The sequence below is a fragment of the Asterias amurensis genome, chromosome 1 (genome assembly GCF_032118995.1).
Source record: "Asterias amurensis chromosome 1, ASM3211899v1".
In the NCBI taxonomy this organism is placed as follows: Eukaryota; Metazoa; Echinodermata; class Asteroidea; order Forcipulatida; family Asteriidae; genus Asterias; species Asterias amurensis.
In genome coordinates, this window is record NC_092648.1 from 23851994 (window position 1) to 23872214 (window position 20221).

Sequence of the window (20221 nt, forward strand, 5' to 3'; positions counted from 1 at the left end):
ATGATAATTACTCTCATTTTTTTTACGAACAGAAAAATTAATTTATCTACCAATACCAGAACATTTTAATGCTTTGTTTATTACAAATTCTCTCCATGTTCTTTCTCGTATAAACAATTAAAACAACCTGATGCCATTTGGGAGCCAGACAAAGGGTGTATCACTTTAACAAATTTCCAACACCATTGATCATGGTGATGTAGTGGTATCTTGCCCTGCTTCCACCTCTGTGGACCCCCGTTCGAATCCCACCGGTGACTAAATGGAGTGAATTGAGTTTTCCCTGGAACAATTCTCTGTGGTTTTCCTCCCATAACTAAAACTAAAATGTGGTCTTTGTCTTCTCTCTTTTCTAAGAGCGTTGAGAATATTTATATCCAAACACAAAAATACTGTGCTGTATTAAGCAACAGAGACTAGCTGTTTGTTACCCCCCCCCCACCAAGCCCCGCCCTACGAGGACACCATTGTATTTCCCCACCTGTCGTGGTCACATTAAATGAATGAGCAACTGCACAGACGCAGACACGCCCGTTGCATACGGCAGACTAGACGGACACGACCGATCCGCATCAACCCTCTCATATCTTTTACTCAATAATAAATGAAGACATCGTAGGGTTCGGACACCTCACAATTAGCGTCTTTAAAGGCACTGTATACGTTTGGTAATGATTGTAATGGGCCAGTATTCTCACTTGGTGTTTCCCAACATAAACACACACTCAGGTCTGTGGAATTTTGGGCTCAATTTTATTGGTCATCGAATTTGCAAGAGAATAATGAAAGAACAAACACCCTTGTTGCATAAATTTGTGTGCTTTCAGGTGCATAATATAAACGCTTCAGTTGAAGTCTTTTATAGATAATACCTCTTTCTCAAAAACTTCGTTACTTCAGATCAGAGGGGGTCGTTTCTTACAATGTTTTATACTATCATCAGCTCTCAATTGCTCGTCAGTAAGTTTTTATGCTAACAATTATTTTGAGTAATTACCAACAGTGTCCAGTGCCTTTAACGGTCCGATGTATACTGCAGGCACGCTGATTAATACTAATAAAGATATTATCAGTATTTTGTAGGGTGGAAGTAGAGGGATGTGCTGTGGCGGCCATCGTAGATTCTACAGCACCTGTTTCTTTTCAGTTATGTTTTAAATAACGTCATTGAGATCTTTGTTACACAAAGACCGTAGATGTCTTCCAGTAATTATTATGATTTATATATAGCTGTCAGGGTACAAGGCAAGCTACTCGAGTGAAGCAGATCGAAACGTAGCTCTTAATAAGATACTATCGGCATCAACCTCGTTTCCAAATACTTACACAAAGGCAATCAATGGTAAAGGTGTAACTTTACCACTTCGTACCCTTAGCACCAATAAACCACCAACTGAAGGAGAAAGCACGTGTCGAGACTGAAACCATTTTTGTATGATGCTGCGTTGCATATTAAAGCGTAACATGCCGCCCCACCCGCTCGGTACAAATCTGTAGAAATTTGAGCGAAATGACAAGCTACACCTGTGTCAAGTCTATGAGACGCAGATGTAGTACCGTCAACTTCACGTGTCGCAATTGACGTCTCAGTTGGCAGTAACACGTCCAGCCTGACAAGCCTGATATTGAAACCAACTTCGACCCTTTTCGAAACGACAACTTTGGCTTTGGCTCTTGTTTCCAGCCTAGTCACGATCTACTTAGTTTGAAGCATTGTACTCCGGAGCCTAAACCGGAGCTGGAATACAAACCCGTGGTTTCGAAAGGGTTCTAAAGGGCGGCTGGGTCTGAATTAACGGCTTCAGCATTGGCTAGGGCTGGTTTGCGGATGGAGAAAGTCCATAGCCGTAGCCAATATCGCCTGTTGCGGACATTGTCTAAGTTTCCACTGTCAAGTTGTGTCAGTGAACGCTAGATCGCAATGCTTATTTTAATGTCAATATATATGGCACCTTAGTAACTTTTTTTTCTGGCCGAATTGTCTTAGGACTACTTTTGATGATCAGTATTAAACTTTGTCCCATTGTTTAACATGCAAGTACGGCTTGTGTCATAATTGGGTATTTATTCGTACACGAGCTTTTGCGCGGTAAATGGACAACAATAGGCTAGGCCTACAACTTTTTTGGGGGAAAAAATCCAAAGTACCTAGTAAGCCTTTCTTTTGTCTTCCTTTCTTTCTTCTTCAGAACATGTTTTGACAGACAGAGACATCCATTTCCATACGAGTCGAAAATCCGTGGTGAGCAAAGCAAATTAATTTCACATTAAAAATTGACAAGTTTGTCTTTTCTTCTTCTCGAGTGGCTGGCACACGCTCTATGTCTCATAGCTTTAATGCGTAATTAAGAAAAGGCCGACAAACAAATCCATCTACACATTCAAATTACAGGCTTAATAAAAGTGTCAAACAGAAGTGCCTGCCCAAAACTTCCCAGCCTTGGGGTGTATCTAAAGCTAATGTGAAAAGAATTCGGCGCATAGTATAAACCGGAGCTGCCAGGTTTAGTCAAATCAGAAACATGTCCACTCGTCCCAAGCTCACACAAACAAAAAAAAGCCCCTATACAACGTTAAAGGATTTAATACTGAAGTTTACTTACGGCCAGTGGGCACATTGATGATAAGCCATGTGGAAAAGTTACCTAAAGTAACTGAATATTATCCTCACATATTGATATGTCTAATTATTATATACATGTATATATTGCTGGTTTTGTTGTCTTTTAATACGGGGCACATGTTACAACAATCCGGCTGACCACGGGGTCACTATTCGCACAGACTTTGACTCTGCTCCTGCAGACGTATTAGGGCGCTTCAGGGCGTCTTACAGCCCTTGCTTTTTATGCCGATATGCCTCCTGTGCGAAAAGGCTGTATGACGCCATCATACAAGTGCATCTGAAATGTGTTGACTTCCCTTTTTGAGAAAGTCGAGATTCCATGCTAATACTTTGCAGTGGATGTGACTTCTTCTTTTCTTTAAGCAGAAGTCCTACTATAGCCTTTCAGAAATAAGTGTTCTTCAGATGTGATCTTCAATAACATATTTGTCTCATCAGTCAATACTACGTTTAGAGGTCAACTAACAAAATCGGCAATTGTAAAATGAAACCACTGTCTGAAATCAGTGGCCAGCTGGTAACAGACAGTGATACTCTGTGGAATCGATGAGTTTTATGACAAGCTGTGATTGTCGGTCAAAACACCTGTAGACACCTACGTTGAGTTCTGACAAACATCTTACTGCAAGTCCTACCCGTTTTCTTCTTCTTTTTCCTCTCCCTTCTATTCTATACCATTGCACAAACTCAGTCCAGTCGAGTTCCATTTTCAACAGAGCGCTTAGAATAATGTAAGGCTGTGGGTGTAAATCAATTGTAATCGAACAGCACGAATTGTAGTGTTAAAATAACACTACTAATTCAAATCAATATCATTTGTGTTATTTTAACATCCTTATATGAAGTTAAGGACACAGGAGTACTCTTCTCAGTGGTGTATCTCAACATAATGCATGAAATAACAAACCTGTGAAAATTTGAGCTCCATTGGTCGTCAAAGTTGCGAGATAATAATGAAAGAAAAAACACCCTTGTCACACGTAGTTGTGTGCTTTCAGATGCTTGATTTCGAGACCTCAAATTCTAAATCTGAGGTCTCGAAATCAAATTCTTGGAAAATTACTTCTATCTCGAAAAATACATTACTTCTGAGGGAGCCGTTTCTCACAATGTTATATACTATCAACCTCTCCCTATTACTCGTTACCAAGTAAGGTTTTATGCTAATAATTATTTTGAGTATTTACCAATAGTGTCTTTGTATGTTGGAAGTGTCAGTTTTAACACCCGTGAGTTTATGACACAGAGTGACGGACCTAACTTATTTATTTAAACAATTTCAATTTATTATAGTTTACTTCTTCATTTTTATTGAACTTGCAATGATTTCTAAACGATCTTTAATGTTTAGCAACTTGTAACGCACAAGCATATTTTTCGTTATGCAGTTTCAAGTTTAGATGTTTAATGAGTCTTTAAAAAAACGTAAGATTTAATTGACTATTAAAATCTGGCATTTAAAAATAGCACAGTTCCTTTAACGGTATCACGAGACCCACATTATTCAGTGTATTATTTTAAGGTACCTATTTGTAATTACACGTCAAAATTAAATGTAAATACGTGCATTCAGTTACTATGTTACTCCATCACACTTACAATTTCTGTTATGTTTTGCATCTCTCTTCGAGAGCATATCCCCGGGGCTGTTTCGGGCGTCGATGATAATAAGAGAGAGAGAAAGAAGAAAAAAAAAAAGATGATAAAAGAAAAACATTCATTCTGACGTCAATTAAACATTGGAAAAGGAATACATAATCACAATATGTTATTGACAGAATGTGTGTACTATGTGTTGGCAGGCTGTATATGCTATATACCCCCGTGAGAATTCGGCCCATTTTACTTAGTTATTATGCAAACAACTTTCTCCTATCTGTGTCCAAACACAATGTAGTACAAAAGTACTTTACATCCGTATAATCGGGGCCGATATGGATATTAATTCTTTAACGCTGATATATGTTGAGACTCCATTCCTCTGGAGATAGTCTACTACGGATATAGCCCAGGGGGGTGCATTTAGAAGAACTTATTTCGAGGATTACAACAGTAAACATTTTCTTTTGCCCGTGTACTTGCCGGGTGAGTTTATGCCGGTCGTTGACCTCAGCGAGTGAAGTTTGACATGGTTTGGTTCAGGCACACCCGGCGAACAAGACGTCTGGGCTTAGTGTTTTGTTGATACTGTTTTTATGCATTACCTGTTGTGCTTTTTGATCCATTCCAGACGTGTACCTCAAACCGATGACGCAAAGGGGGTACAGATTTACTGAATATGTTTCATAAAAAGAAAGTGAATTATTGAAGTCATTGTGATTTGTGTTATGCAAAGTTTACGAGGGGAAAAGATGCGTGGTGTATGTGGATAAGTCTCTCTAGAGTGAATCACTCTCCCCGTGTTTGCCAATGACTCGCGGCGGCACAGCAGAGAGCGGCCGACCGGAGTGAACATTTGACGGTATGGGTGCATTCCAGCCGCACGCTCCATCAAGGTGTTAGTGTTTGTTTCCCCGAGTGGTCCTCGGCGAGAAACAAAATCAGCCTCGCCGGCCAAATCACATCAGTGTATACAAATATCCTGCAGGTATCCCCGGGACACACAAGAAAATGCCCAACTAATATTGTCAAGGTCGGGGGGAAGAAAGTCGCTGTCACTTTCATCTTGCCAAGATGAAAAGCTAAAATGAGATTGGCCGTGCTACTCCCGGGCGTCTTACCGTAGTAATTGCGCAAGGTTGTCCCGGGAAAATAATAGACGGGTTTGCTCAAAGGTATACACACTTCAATTTGGGCAATGGCTTTCAGGCATCGGGAAACACAAGTGACATTGCCATCAGGCTCGATGTATGACAGGTACACTATAGCCAAGACACCTGTTAATCAAGTGATGATGCTCTCAGTGATAAGCAAATCATCTCACAGCTACATCCCTTTGTAAAGGAATCCACCCGAGGCCCCATCAATGCTTTCTGCCTCATCTCGAGATACCCCGATCCCCTACTCTTGTAAATTCTTTGAGCCGGGCCGGACGTATTCGGACTATTTGTTGCAAACCTACAGGTTATTTGTGAATTATTTTGACACAGGTTTCCCCTCTTGTCCATACGTCACTGGTGACATCTCTCCTTCAATAAAAGAGACAATTCTCTCCTCAGTCACTGGTATCATCATGCTAAGTATGTTTGTGACAGAGAAGAAGAAAAAGGAAAAAACTGTCTTCTAATACCAGCCAACATTATATCTGACCTGATATGACCCCATCGTGTTCTCAAAGAAGGGGAATCTGATTGTGAAAGATGTTCAAACCACACGTCTGGGACTTCCTTGAGCTCGTCGCAACTGTAGCGCGTCAGGCTTCGCGTGTTGATATATGTTCTCGGTACCCGATCACCAAAAGCAAATTTGCTGTGGTCGTTGTGACACTTTATTTTTGCGGATTTTTTTTTTCTACGTTGATCGGACACATTTTGTTTTCACACCATATTGTTGTAAGCTTAGTCTTACAAACCAATGGGCTGCAGATTCCTTGGATTATGGGTCTTTGAAAACGAAACTCCATATTATTCACATTTATAATGTTAAGGTTGGGAATTGAGCTGTGTATGTATTTAACACTCAAATGAAATTAGTTTCAACACACTAGATCCACATAATTAACCGAATCTGAAGATTTTTCAAACAACCACAAATATTTGCTAAGCAGAGACAATGTTCCATACGCAACAGGGTTCAATTTTATGATTCTGTCGCTACTGCAGAGATGTCGCCTATTCAGAGCACGTTTATGGACAGCTCTATGGACTCTCCCGTAAGACTTGTTCTTGGTTCAGTCCCATCATATAACCTTTACTTTAAAGTTTTCTTTGCACATTTGGTCCCCGGTCATAGCTTTTTGACCAGCCCACTTACCTGGCTTAAACAGATATTCTACTAGTTCGGTAACTTTTCCAATAATATGTTGGGCGGATTTCGTCTTCATTTCTTCGGCTAGACCAGGCGTAAACATCATTAGTCGGCCCGACTTTGTATAATTATCTTTTAATCTTATGAAAAATGGCATAATTTACCCAATGAAGGCATCAATCTATTTATGAGTAATTGCTCATTAATTTCGTCCGATATGCCGTGGCGATCCCCCAAATATCCTAGTCTTGTCTTTAATGATTGGAAAATTAAAATTGTAATGCCGCTTCAAGTTGGGCAATTTGGAACGGTTCATTTGTCCGATGATTAGAAGCAAATGGTTCAAGGCGATGCACTATTAGGTTGATAATGCAGCTGTGCCTGACCATGAAAATGCCTGTTATGGGTGAATTCTCGGAGTATCGGAGATAAAAATGTGCCATGATCAAATGCAACCTTGGCCCCCTCGTCTTCGCTAACGAAAAGCGACGTCTAGCGTATCCACGGAGCAGCCAGAACAAAGCCCCGGTCTGCCCCACGACCTCGACTGAAGTACTACACTTCAAAGATAAACTCCTCGTCGCACGTTAGACATTAAAGTTTCAAAACGAAATGATACCACGTGTAGTGGGCAGCTAATCTGCTAAAGGCCTGTCGGGGTCCATATTTACTGTCTTTACTTATTGAAAGCATTTCATAATTCATGCGATTAATAAATAAAGATGTACATATACACTTATTTGTATTATGTATGAAACAATGATAGTGCAGGAGAAAGTCGAGAATAAACGGGTGGTAATTTAGAAAATGGATGCTGATGATTATTCTAACGGCATATAAAACTGTTATCATTATTTTGTGTTACCTAACACCAACGCACGTAAAATAGTGGCGTGCCTAGAACTATTGCAAGGAATTCAGAAGAAAAATCTTCTTTCATTCTTTCAGAAGGGGTGAGGTTGGGTTATGGGCAGAGGTGGGAGAGTTGATAGCAATAGTGTAGTTGCTTAGTACGTTGCATTCAAATCCACGCAGTGGTGCTCATTGCACTCCAACAATTACCCCTGCGTCAGGGGTCCACTTGTTTCATTCCTAAAACCTTTTCAGATCCCCGGGAGGAGTATGCAGCCTGCGCTGCCAAGATGCAACGCACAAGCTAAATCAATCACAAGAATCACCTATAAGTTTAAAAGTCTCTTGCTCATTGACATACTGGGATTCGAACCCACACCCTGGTGACATTAGCTACCAAAATAGCGGTGTACCCAGAAATATCTTTGAAGAGAACTCAGAAAAACTATGCCTTCAGCAGGGGCCAGGGGTGTGGTGGGGTAAGGGTCGAGTGAAATAGAATACAAAATTAAACACGGAGTGAACTACAGTGCCCAATTTTATAAAGCGGTTTAGCACAGAATACTGCTTGACAATTTATTTGCTAAGCAAAAAATTGAGTGAGGCCACAGTCACAACAATGTTAACTTAATGTAGTTCTGGCTGGTTACCTGCAGTAGCTGTCTGTGCTTAGCAAGGTTTTTGTGCTTACTGGCTCTATGAAATTGTGCCCAGGTCGTCGGGGTGTGCCGATTAGCAACCGATTCTTCTATCACTACAGCTGTTTCTGTCGTGGATTGCTCTACTCTAGGGTAATCCTAAGCCCATTTCCCGTTTGTCTGTCTCATCACACTCCTAATAGGTACTTTTCAGTCTGACAGACAGTAGCATTGCCTTGCTTGTGTCATAGAAGAGTCACAGAAGTGACTGAACCCAGATAACGTCTAGAAACATGGAGCCTAAAAAGAGGATCCTATATGGGCCCGTATTGGTCTATAGGTTTCCCGGTGGGGTGGGGAGAGTCAAGCGGGCTAGGGGTCGGCATAACAGAAAAGACTAAACAAGAAAATCATTTCTTGAAGGTACAAAAATATGAAACAGCTGAACTAATCCACTTTGACTGGTAATCCCCCTGACTCCCGTTATGCCATCCTATCTGGATAATCTTTATCAAAAGGTCGCAATGCGCCCTGTTTGTGAATATTAGAGTGCCAATACGTTTACCTTCACTGTATAGGTCTGGAACGTATAGAGTTGTATGCGATTGTATGTGTGAACATCATCACAATCACCCTTAAGGTAAAGCTATAGAGAGAGGAGTTCCAATTCGTTCGTATTATTGTGTGCATTTAGTTTGTAGATTCCGGGCGTTCCACTTAAATATAAATTATTTGATACGCACCGGTGACCCGTCACCCTTCCTTTGTGCCTATAAGCTTGGCCATGTCCGAATTAAAGAGGGTACTTCCGCTTTGGCTTTGGCCAATGGCTATCATCCATCTGCAGGAGCCGTCAATTCGGAGATACCTTGTGACAGCCATCTTGAATTTCTTTCAATGCGTGTGCGGTCAAAATTGACCAAGCATTCCAGTTTCTTTTCTTTTTCGAATTCCTATAAAGGGGTTTCCATCATCGCTCTTTTTAAGAGAACCTTATGGTCCCCGTGGTGTCTCAACCCCAACCCCATTTCGACCCGGGAGTTGCCAGTAAAGCCTCTACAACCATCAGCTCCTCACCGGGCAGCCATAAACCCTTTCCCCATAGGTGGCATTCTCATCTCACACATTTTTGCACAAGACACTGTTGTAGAGATACGTTAGATCACCCAACGACCACACCCCCACAGTCACACAAATCAACATAAGTCATGTACGGGTTGCATGTTGCACTCTTTAGATGTACTCCTCATTGGCTTCACACCATATCACTACACATCACATACGCTCTATACACAGATTAGCAGAGGTTAATACATGTTATCACCCCCGTCTCCAAAAAGCAACCGACCCCGGCCCTTACCCCCTTGCCCGACCAAGTTAAGAGGTCCTGGCCCCCCGGTCCATACCCCTGCGTTTTTTTGGAGTTCAGTGACACCGAACCCCGTACTTTTCATCAGACTGGGACGGATGTCGCAAATGAGGAGTAACTTCCTCGCACCTGCACGGTATCCAGAGAATATGACACAACTGTTACTGAAGAATTCAAGTGAGCAAAACCAAGAAGGAAGTTTCCATTTCATGGTCCATGACCAACGTTTTGTTTGGACTTTGAAAACAGTTAACTTTTGAAATTAAATCGGAGCTGAAAGCCTGGGGCGCAATATTCAAAGGCGGATGACGTGCTAGTGAATATAATGCAGGCAGTGCAATTATCAAAGTTCAATAATATGTTTATTTAAGGAAAGTAATTACATGTTGAAATGCGCGTGGGTTTGTTCGATATACATTTTATTCTATTTTGTGGGGTATAGGCCTAAGCAAGTGAATGAATTCATTCAATTGTCAAATTAACCATAGATTATTCTACAAACGCAAAGAGGTATTACCCTAAATCTCATTTTATAGTACTAAATCTAAATGCATGGTATAATTTCGACGCAGTGCTTGAAGGAACATGAATTAATAAAAACAAGTTACACAATTTTCCCGTATACAGTTGAGATGTACTCCTTAAAATAGAATTCTAATTATTCAAAGGTGGATTTACACTCTGCTGATTGCTATGCGTGGCGGTTTGGGTGCGTTTTTATTGAATAAACGAGGAGTTTATTTTTCGTCACTTTTTATCTTTCGCCATTTTTCGTCGCCATCTTCTCATCATTGTGTTTGCGGACCTACAGGTTAGAGAATTAGGGGTAAATTTCACAAAGAATTAAAGCCATTATACACTTTCGGTACAGAAAAAAAATAAAAGTTCACAGATTTACAAATAACTTACAGGGTTTACAGAAGGTAATGGTGAAATACTTCTATTAAAGAATTATTCCATGAAATACTTTACTTTTTGAGAAAACATTAAAACAATATCAATTCTCGATATCGATAATTACGGATTTATTTTAAACACATGTCATGACACGGCGAAACGTGTGGAAACAAGGGTGGGTTTTCCTGTTGTTTTCTCCCGACTCCGATGACCGATTGAGCCTAAATTTTCACAGGTTTGTTATTTTATATAGAAGTTGTGATACACGAAGTGTGGGCATTGGACAATACTGTTTACCGAAAGTGTCCAATGGCTTTAAATGCAGAGACACTGTTGGTAATTACTCAAAATATTTATAAGCATAAAACCTCACTTGGTAACGAGTAATGGGGAGAGGTTGATAGTATAAAACATTGTGAGAAACGGCTGCCTCTGAAGTGACGTAGTTTTTGAGAAAGAAGAAATTTTACACGAATTTGGTTTCGAGACCTCAGATTTAGAATTTGAGGTCTCGAAATCAAGCATCTGAAAGCACACAACTTCGTGTGACAAGGGTGTTTTTTCATGCATTACTATCTCGCAACTTCAACGACCAATTGAGCTCAACATTTCACAAGTTTGTTATTTTATGCATATATTGAGATACAGCAGGTGAGAAGACAGGTCTTCGACAAATACCAACAGTGTCCACTGTCTTTAAGACTAGTCTTATCTGGAGTTAGGACGAGTTACTCGTTCTTACTTAGGACTAGCCCTAAGTTTTTAATATCTCCTAGGACTAGTCCTTGCCTAATTCTTTGTAAAATTCACCCTTAGCACTTTTGAACGTTCTTTTGGTTTAGTTCTCAGAAAGATCAATAGTGATAACCGAGTGTCTTTTAAAAAGATATTTCAATTTTGTCTTCTATTTTGATTTGTTATTTTGTTGTATTAGGCCTACTTTGCTTTTTAGTTAACAAATCCAGTGCATTTTTATGAAATCTTTTCTTCGTAAAATGTTGTGGGGGTTGGGTTTTTTTATGGGGGTGGTCTAATGGCACAAGTTACTTAGAAAACAACTGGACAGTATTTAGTTTACCTTGTAATCGTTCGGGTGTGCCTTTGTCTCGTCTTTGGAAGTTTATACCTATTTCCTATTTTAATGTATGTTGTTGTATTAATTTTAATGGTTTTACATGTGAAATAAATAATAAAACATGGACATGAAATAAAAGAAACTTAAGAGCACCCCGTGAATATTTTATTGAAAGAAGTGCACATGTGCTCAAAAATAAAGGCGCAATCCACGTCGGCGTCAGGCGTGTTTTTGTAATAATAGGCTTTTGATTAATGCATAACTAGACTCGAAGGCCTAGATATTTAAAACACTCTAGCATCATTTTCTCAAACGTTGCATGCATATTTCAGGTGATGAATTTCTTAACAAGATTGTTTTCAGTCCTGAAATTCCCTGAAGACTTTCTCCCATTAAGACTCGACGGTTACCATTATCTGTTGGGTTTCGTCAATTAATGCTAATGCTGTCGGGTCCATTTTGTAAGTTTGCTAAGAAGTTACACACAGGAGTCATTTTAAAGTGAGCTGTGTACAGGAGTCATTTTAAATTGAGCTGTGTAAATATCGATAGAGAACTATTGCGGTATTTCTAAACAGGTTTTGTCAGCTCTTGAAATTGTATGGTGTAAAGTTTTAAACAACTCGACAAGGTCGTGACTAATTGTTGAGGAATTGACTTGGAATCGCAGTTCAAAAAAAAAAGGCAAATTTAATGATAAGTACAAAGAGGAGCTTTGATCTGAAAGTACATGTACACCATGCAACAGGGGGTTCAACCCCTATTTATCTACAGGTCTCTTCCTAATCAATCAATCATCAGACCCAACCGAAATCCCTCGTTAAACCCAATCGACAAATTGACACATCTCATGTACGTACGCTGTAGAATGTTTTTTAAGCTGTATTGTCTGTTTTTGCATTCATACGTAATTTTTCCCGATAACAGTTGGTTTATGCGAGTAAATAAACAAACTTTACAGTAGATTAGTTCACTTTTTCCTCATTGACACCAACACATAAACAAAAGTGAAGTTACAAGTGAAAATCGTCTGTCACCAACGCACCAAATGGACCCGACATCTTATAAAATGAATTTGGTAATAAGCAATTAGAATATTGATGGCCTATACAAGTCATTGTTGTAAAATACATTTCTCATATTAAATATTTAAAATTCACTATTATCACTTGTGCTAGGTTAACATTTTGATATAATATAACTCATAATTGTGACCTTTGCCCGGATGTGTCTTTAACGCATTCATAAATCGGTTTGAAGTTGCAACGAGACAAAAACATAACAAGTTGCGTTTGCGTTTGAAATACACCCGTTTTCATAAGCGCTGATCTGATTAACAGAGTAGTGTGGGTTCGAGTCCCGGTCGTGGCATGTCAAATCTGTGAACATGTTTACTCAATTGGTCGTCAAAGTTGCACAAGAACACTAAAAGAAAAAAACAACATTTTTGCACAAATTATTGTGTGCTTTCAGTTGCCTAAAATAGACTTCAGGGCTGGAGTCTTTTAATATTTTGAGAATACCTCTTTCTAAAAATCTATTTCGCCTAAGAGATTCAGGCAGATATCTTATGTGATATGTCAATCAGCAGATCTTTCATAAAACATTCACATAAGCACATTCGCTGTCCAATTTGATATACGCGTTGCTAAACTTATCTTCCCGGGCACGTATGCCTATAGAGTTAGATTTTATGTTGAGAGCCAAGAGCGCACAAGTTAAAATCAAGTTTTCGATGTTGCGAATTTTTTCGCGGACACATAATGCGAAGTGCAACAGACCTATAATGCGAAGTGCAACAGACCTATCTAAGGTACTAAACTATTCACATGTTCACACTCTCTTAATGTAAAAGAGTGAAAAAGCACTCTTTGAAGAGCCATATGAAGGACAACTCTTTTGCGAGTGGTCTTCCACTCTTTTAGATTGAGTTTAATTTTGCATCTTTTTGAGTGGTTTTCCACACTCTGTCCTGGAGTGAAACCCCTCTAAAAGAGTAAAATAACCACCACTCTTTTTAAAGAGCCATATGGAGGACAGCTCGAAATGTAAAGAGTGGTGTTTTTCACTCCTTTACATTTAGAGAGCACACTCTCGTGTGATTATGAACCCCGGTCAAAATGAGAGAACGGTAGACGAAAAAAAAACCAAGAAATACATTTATTTTAAAGTGCTCAAGAGAATCAGCATACTACTTTAAACCAGAGGCAATTTCGTTCAAATAAGGCTTTTGGAAAAAACCACAACGTGTAATCAGTGAAATATATAGAGTGTTCACAACTTCATAGTGAACTACAGCAAGTTATGATTTCTCTTGATGGTTGTTATAATTATTAATATCTTGCACCAACGTTATTTTCTACGAAAGTGTGTTTCTGATCATAATTCAGCAATGTTGTAAGCTGATTGGATTTATGGTTGTATACTACACGGCTCTATTGTTACATCCTTTTCTTTATAGACAACCTCGCCGTACAGCGCACCGTACAGTCCCGCAGAGACGCGTCCCAGCCAACTGACAAGCACCATGCAACACTATTGCTAAAAAATGATCCGGTCACACTGTGGGCGGACATCCCCCTTGGAGTACACCGTATAGCAATCATATCGCTCATCATTGCCGGAGTACATGTCACATCTCGGCAGCTCTTCCTCTTTTGTCTACACTGTTATCAAGATCTTCATCGCTAACGTCTCAATATCTTCCCCGTAGCTTTTTCACCCTGTCATATCTGCAGGCAAAAAGTGCAAAATGGCGCGAGTTTTTTTCTTCTTCTTCTCCTCTCTTTGGGGCTGGGTGGGCGAACTTGAATTGTTTTGATTAAAGATTAGAGCGAGGCGAATAGGGAAATCGCTGATCGGAATGACAAAATCGTGCCTAAGGTGTAATCTATACTATTTGTGTTTAAAATTATCACTCTATAGTCCCTCAAGCTATCGAGGAATGAAACAGAGTTTTTAAAGGCCATAGAAAAATGATTATGCTATCAGCATCTTTGTTGGATCAATGTGATGCTCAAAGGAGCGCGTTGGGAGAACTGTGATATACGGTTTGGGCGTAAACCAAGGCCAATGAATCTAGTGTCATCTTCTTTCAAAGCTTGAATTGTAACAGTCGAGTGAAATATTCAATCTATGTAGGCATGTAGTTGTTGTATAAATTAACACCATCAGGCTAATCGCAACTTAAAGGCACAGGACACTTTTGGTAATAATTTACTCAAAATAACTGTAAGCATAAAAACGTACTTGGTAACTAGTAATTGAGAGCTGTTGACAGCTGTTCAGCTGAAGCCTTATATTATGCAGCTGAAAGAACACAAAGTAATACAACAAGTGTGTTATTTTTTCTTTCATTATTCTCTTGCAAATTCGATGACCAACATTGAGCCCAAATTTGCACAGGTTTGTTATTATTTTATGCATATATTGGGATAGAGCCTAGTGAGTTATTTGGTCCTTGACAATTATTACCACAGGTGTCCGGTGCCTTTGATGCAATAATGGTCAGTACCATAAAGGGGGTGGCGAGTGTTAATGACATGCGTAACACCTATACACATGCTGCCATCATGATTTACCAATTAATTGTTTTCTGTTTGAAAAGCAAATAAAGGCAATAATTCTCATTTATATTCTACCTTGGGATTGGTAATCGAGACCTGATTTAAGTTAAACCGAGTTTAATAGAAGAAGACTTAAAAGAAAACGGTGTTCAGGGCCGTCTTTGAATTAATGGCTTTCGGCAGTGACTATGGCTGGATCGCTGGGAAGTCATCATTGCCGTTGTCCCAGGGAAATCTCCCCCTAGGGATTGAGAAACTAACATGGACTGGATGAGGAGGGTTCAAAAGAGGGCGCAATCAGAATTAGTTTGTACACAGTTTGCTATACGGGGGTGGGGAGAGACACCGAATATTTAGGGGAAAGAATCTTCTCCCACATTACACCGCCAAAGCCGTCTGTGATTCTCCCGTTCGCATTTGTTTTCTTTCTGTAGTATAGAATTGCCAACCTTAAAAAAATGATTTCCTTTTTTAATCGATTTTGAAGAACAAAAATCACCTTCGAAAAGCACTTAGAGTTTGACAGTGGCAATCAGAAGAAAACAAATGCCTCCCGGCCTCCCGTTCACAAAGTCTAAAGGGCGCCACCCAGAGCGCAACTGTTGAAAATTAAATAAACATGGCTGCGCCCATGAGCTTACTTTATTCCCCGTGGCTCCTCCCGTCTGCTGTGGTGAAATGGACAAGAGCTCGGGGTACGATGCGATTACACCACCGTCATCACTTGAGACGTTTCAAAAACAAAATAACTTATTCGATCTGTAAGTTTGTGAAGAGGTTGTGGTAGAAGTGATGTTTCTTTCTGTTGATGTCCGTTTCCTACATTAAAACTACCGACCGTACTACTGCAGTCCCTACACTTACACTACTCCTTACTCTATGCACTACTGTAGTGTAGTCTGTACTAGTTACAGTACACTACATACAGCACAGTACTACACCACTACTACTACTACAAAACTACATGTAGGCTACACTCAGAACTGTACTACTACCTCCAGTAGTACGGTCGGTAGTTTTAGTTTAGGAATTGGACATCATGATCAACAGAAAGAAACATCAATGATGAAATTGAGCCCTGTTATCACCCAAGAACTTGCTAAATATTATAATAATAGACCCAGCCCAGTGCCCCAGTGACTGGGGCGCTAGATTCCTTTTTTCAAAATTTTTACATTAGTGGCACTGGGTCTAGCTAGATTGTCCATCTTCATTCAAGCAGAAGAGAACTAAAGAACTTTCGTTCACAAACAGTGCCGATAATGTAAAAATTTCGAAAAAAGGAATCTAGCGCCCCAGGCCCAGTCACTGGGACACTGGGCTGGGTCTAATTTTATAAGATTTAGCAAGTTCTTGGGTGATAAACCAAGGCTCGATTTCATCATCCAGGGAGGTAGAAATCCCTCAATGATATCATAGAGCAGAAAATATTGCTCAACAAATTTCTGCTAAGCAGAAAAGGGGTATTAATTATTACACCACATACACTGAGTCACACATTGTGCTTGTGACGACAATCGTGGTAGTTTGACTGGTGGTAAGTTTATTCTACAGTAGTAAGCATTTAGTATCACTGTTATGCTCAGCTACTTTTGTAATTAAAAGCAGCTACATGACATAGAGCCCTGAGGTGGATTTCACAAAGGTAGTCTTAACTTAGGACTAGTCCTAAGCAATGCCAATACTAAGAGTAGGACTGGTCCTAAGTTAGGACCAGTAACTCATCCTAACTTAGGACTGGTCCTATCTCTTAGCATTGCCTAGGACTAGTCCTAAGTTAGGACTACCTTTGTGAAATCCACCCCTGGTCTGCGCTTTCTTGGTTCCCCCTATGGTCAGACCAGAGTGAGGTCCAACCAATGCCACACTTTGACCTTGGGTGTTTAACCTCCATCCTTTGTTTTCAATATGACTGTGAAAGCCTGAAACTAGAGCATGAGTTTTCACTAAATAACATTTTTATATCTTCTTATCTTACCCAAAGCATCACCATGCTGCAGTGACATGAGCAAGAAATCATACTGGGATCAATTCTATACAAAGAAGCAGGCCGACAGATCCCCTTCATTTGATTGGTTCTTTTCTCACGACGTAGCCAATCAGTGGCTCTCAAAGTACATCCAGCAAGAGAGGACACCCAATCAGGCCATGAACATTCTGGAGCTCGGTTGTGGCACCTCAACGCTCTCAAGTAACTTGCTAAAGGAAGTGGAGGACTGTAGGCTTATCAGTATTGACTTCTCCCCATCTGCAGTCCGACAAGCCCAAGCTATCTCTCATGAAGCCAAGAAACAACAACCCAAAGCTATCTCTCATGAAGCAAAGACAAGACAAGCCCAAGCTATCTCTCATGAAGCAAAGACAAGACAAGCCCAAGCTATCTCTCATGAACCAAACACACGAAGAGCCCAAGCTATTTCCCTTGAAGCGAAGAAACAACAAGCCAAAGCTATATCTCAGTCTCGTCAAGCAAAAACACTCTTACACCACCAAGATGACCCAATTCAGTTCTTAGTCGCAGATGCAACAAGACTCCCGTTCAGAAACAACCAATTTGACATGGTATTCGAGAAGGGAACATTTGATGCAATGCTTAACACTAAGAACAGCGAACTTGCCAGGTGCGCATTTAGTGAAACTGTGCGGGTTTTGACACCAGGCGGAATATTTCTACAATTTTCTGATGAGAATCCTGATTTGAGGTTGTCTTTTCTTGAAGAGGCCCTTCGTCAGAATAATGTAGATAGAGGGCGGGTGTCAATTACCTATAGGGAGATTGGTTCTTCCTTTGGGACAGAATACTTTCTTTATCTTACAAAATTTACTAACTCTTGTTTATAACGAATATTTATTGAATGAACACTTTGAGCAATGTTACATTAAGATTTAGAATGATAGTCAGCTTGTAAAAGGTGCATTCAGCGACAATTATTGTTGTTGTGAACAATTGCGGAAGAGAAGTCGAAAAAAAAGTCATACTTATTCGAGATATATCTTACAAATATGGTTTAATTGGCATGAGTCATAATTATGAATTATGACTTGTGGCACGTTTTAATGGAGAGATTTATTTATAAGTCATAATCATAATTATGATTTGTACCAAATCAAATATTGATGTAAAGTCTTAACTGTGTTTTTTGCCAACTTCGAACTTTTGAACAACAGTTTAAAAACCACTGATGCTGAGACATTTTGCTTTTAAAACATTTATAAAACAATTGTTAGTAAGCGCTGTGTCATAAAGAGTGAAGGCCGGTTTACAGTCGGTCGCGCGATGGTCGGGCGATAAAAATCATGACGCGCGATCAATAAAAAAACTGTTCGCGCGGCCAAAATACCATCGCGGCCTTGAAGAGTTCTTAAGTTTGACGAATGCAAGACTTGCTCATTATATATCTGTTAAAATTGAAATCTTTGTAACAAAAGTTGTATCCATAAGTGTGGATGTGCACAAGAACAATACCGACAAAATAAATAACTTAAAGACACTGGACACTATTGGTAATTGTCAAAGACTAGTCTTCTCACATGGTGAATCTCAACATATGCATACAATAACAAACCTGTGAAAATTTGAGCTCAGTCTGTCATCGAAGTTGCGAGATAATAATGAAAGCAAAAACCCTTGTCACACGAAGTTGTGTGCTTTCAGATGCTTGATTTCGAGACCTCAAATTCTAAATCTGAGGTCTCGGATTCAAATTCGAGGAAAAATTACTTCTGTCTCGAAAACTACTCCACTTCCGAGGGAGCCGTTTCTCACAATGTTTTATACTATCAACCTCTCCCCATTTGTACTTGTTACCACATTTTTTTTTTTTTTTACCAATAGTTTCCACTGCCTTTTAAGTCGGTTCGTTTACACTCATACTTAATTTATTCCAGAATTGTATTGTAAATATTTTTCAAGTGCACCATTTGATTAAAAAAAGTTATTTTAAGGGTTTTTGCTGACGTCTGTGTTCTTTCTCATGTTGCACTAAATCATAATCGCTGTCCATATTTAGCCCGCAATATTTACATATCCGCATCTCCCTCACGTGGCCCCGCTTGTGTCGTTTGAAATTGGTCTTGTACTTGAACGTCTCCCCGCATATCGTACACGAGTACGGCTGCCTTGTAGTGTGGGACCTCTGGTGGTTGGTGAGGCTCAATTTATGTTTGAAAGTTCGGAAACAGATGGAGCAGTGAAGTGACGTCACGTCGTCAGACGTAGGTGACGTAGAAGTTGGGACGGGCGCCTGCCCATCAGCGCCTTGAGAGGAACTACTACTCCCGTTTGAAGTCAGTGGATAAGACGAGGAAGTCGGAACATCTCCATGAGACAGGGCGCTCCCTTGTGTTCTTGAGGTGTTTACGAATTGTTCAAAGCTACGGCTATAACCGTCATCGTCTCGTTGACTTGGTGGCCAACTCGTCCCATTAAGAAGCGTGTCTATACCACTGGACACGGCCTGGTCGAATACGGGCACGGCTTGGTCGTCCTCTAGACTGTAAAGACTAGCTGGGTCGAGATCGGGCAGTAAACAGTCTGGCACGGCAGCAAAGTTGTTATTTAACTGGTCCTCCATAGCGAGGGAGCTTGAAGGAGCACCGTCACCTTCCATCTGAACTTTTTTCCCCCCTCAATCTCTTTGCGTAATCCTATTCTACAAGAAAAATAATACAAGAAATACAAACAAATTTAATGAGTTTATTGCTTATGTGTACGGTGAAATTCTTCTTTAACAGAAGTGTCGTTGTTGGATACTTAAAGCCCGGGGTCTAGAGAAGAAGATGTCAAAGAAAAACAAAAGGAGAGAAAGTTTCCTCTTGGATACCTGTCGGTGTCATGCCAACATTATGTAGGCCTATATAGCCGACTTGACACATGGACATGGCATGCACACTGGTCTCATACATGCTCTTTCACATCTTCTATGTGTAATGCTTGTTTCGAAACTCAGAAGTGTTTAGTTAGCCGGCCCGAGATGCGGCCGGTGTCAGATGTATTTCTTTCCTTATACAATACCTTCCGCTCCGGACACTTTTGCATATGCAATCGTGTCCAGGGCTATGCAAAAACCGTCCGGCGGAAATGTACATGACTAGACTGTACATACACCATGAATATTCACGTATTAAGATTGCAGCGAACACCCAACGGCACGGCCGAACATCTCCCCTGTCATTCATGACATGCACTTACCTTGTAAACAATGGCAAACGTGTTCCGCGACCAATGGCGTTTAATTTACTGCAAGGACGGTTTTGCACGGGGGCGGACACAACTGCGTATGCAAATGTGTC

At 40.2% G+C, this 20221-nt stretch overlaps 2 protein-coding genes across 2 annotated transcripts; one reads left to right on the top strand and one right to left on the bottom strand.

The window, feature by feature from the left end:
• Positions 1–15544: 15544 nt before the first annotated feature.
• On the top strand, positions 15545–18839 carry LOC139954522 (citrate synthase-lysine N-methyltransferase CSKMT, mitochondrial-like). The gene is made up of 2 exons (XM_071954368.1): positions 15545–15690; positions 16914–18839. Exons 1-2 carry the CDS (start codon positions 15549–15551, stop codon positions 17768–17770), a joined length of 999 nt encoding a protein of 332 aa, XP_071810469.1. The 5' UTR covers positions 15545–15548; the 3' UTR covers positions 17771–18839.
• Positions 18840–18864: 25 nt separating this feature from the next.
• LOC139954533 (uncharacterized) lies at positions 18865–20066 on the bottom strand. Its single transcript, XM_071954380.1, has 2 exons — positions 19944–20066; positions 18865–19581 (listed from the first exon to the last, which is right to left on the bottom strand). Exon 2 carries the CDS (start codon positions 19537–19539, stop codon positions 18865–18867), a length of 675 nt encoding a protein of 224 aa, XP_071810481.1. The 5' UTR covers positions 19540–19581; positions 19944–20066.
• Positions 20067–20221: the final 155 nt, after the last annotated feature.

What these genes read in the sequence shown, in the direction of transcription:
- LOC139954522 (XM_071954368.1), top strand. Translation starts at nt 15,549, where the DNA reads ATGGCTGCGCCCATGAGCTTACTTTATTCCCCGTGGCTCCTCCCGTCT. An exon ending in CAAAATAACTTATTCGATCT is followed by an intron (nt 15,691 to 16,913) that starts GTAAGTTTGTGA and finishes TCTTACCCAAAG; the next exon opens with CATCACCATGCTGCAGTGAC.
- LOC139954533 (XM_071954380.1), bottom strand. Translation starts at nt 19,539, where the DNA reads ATGGAAGGTGACGGTGCTCCTTCAAGCTCCCTCGCTATGGAGGACCAG.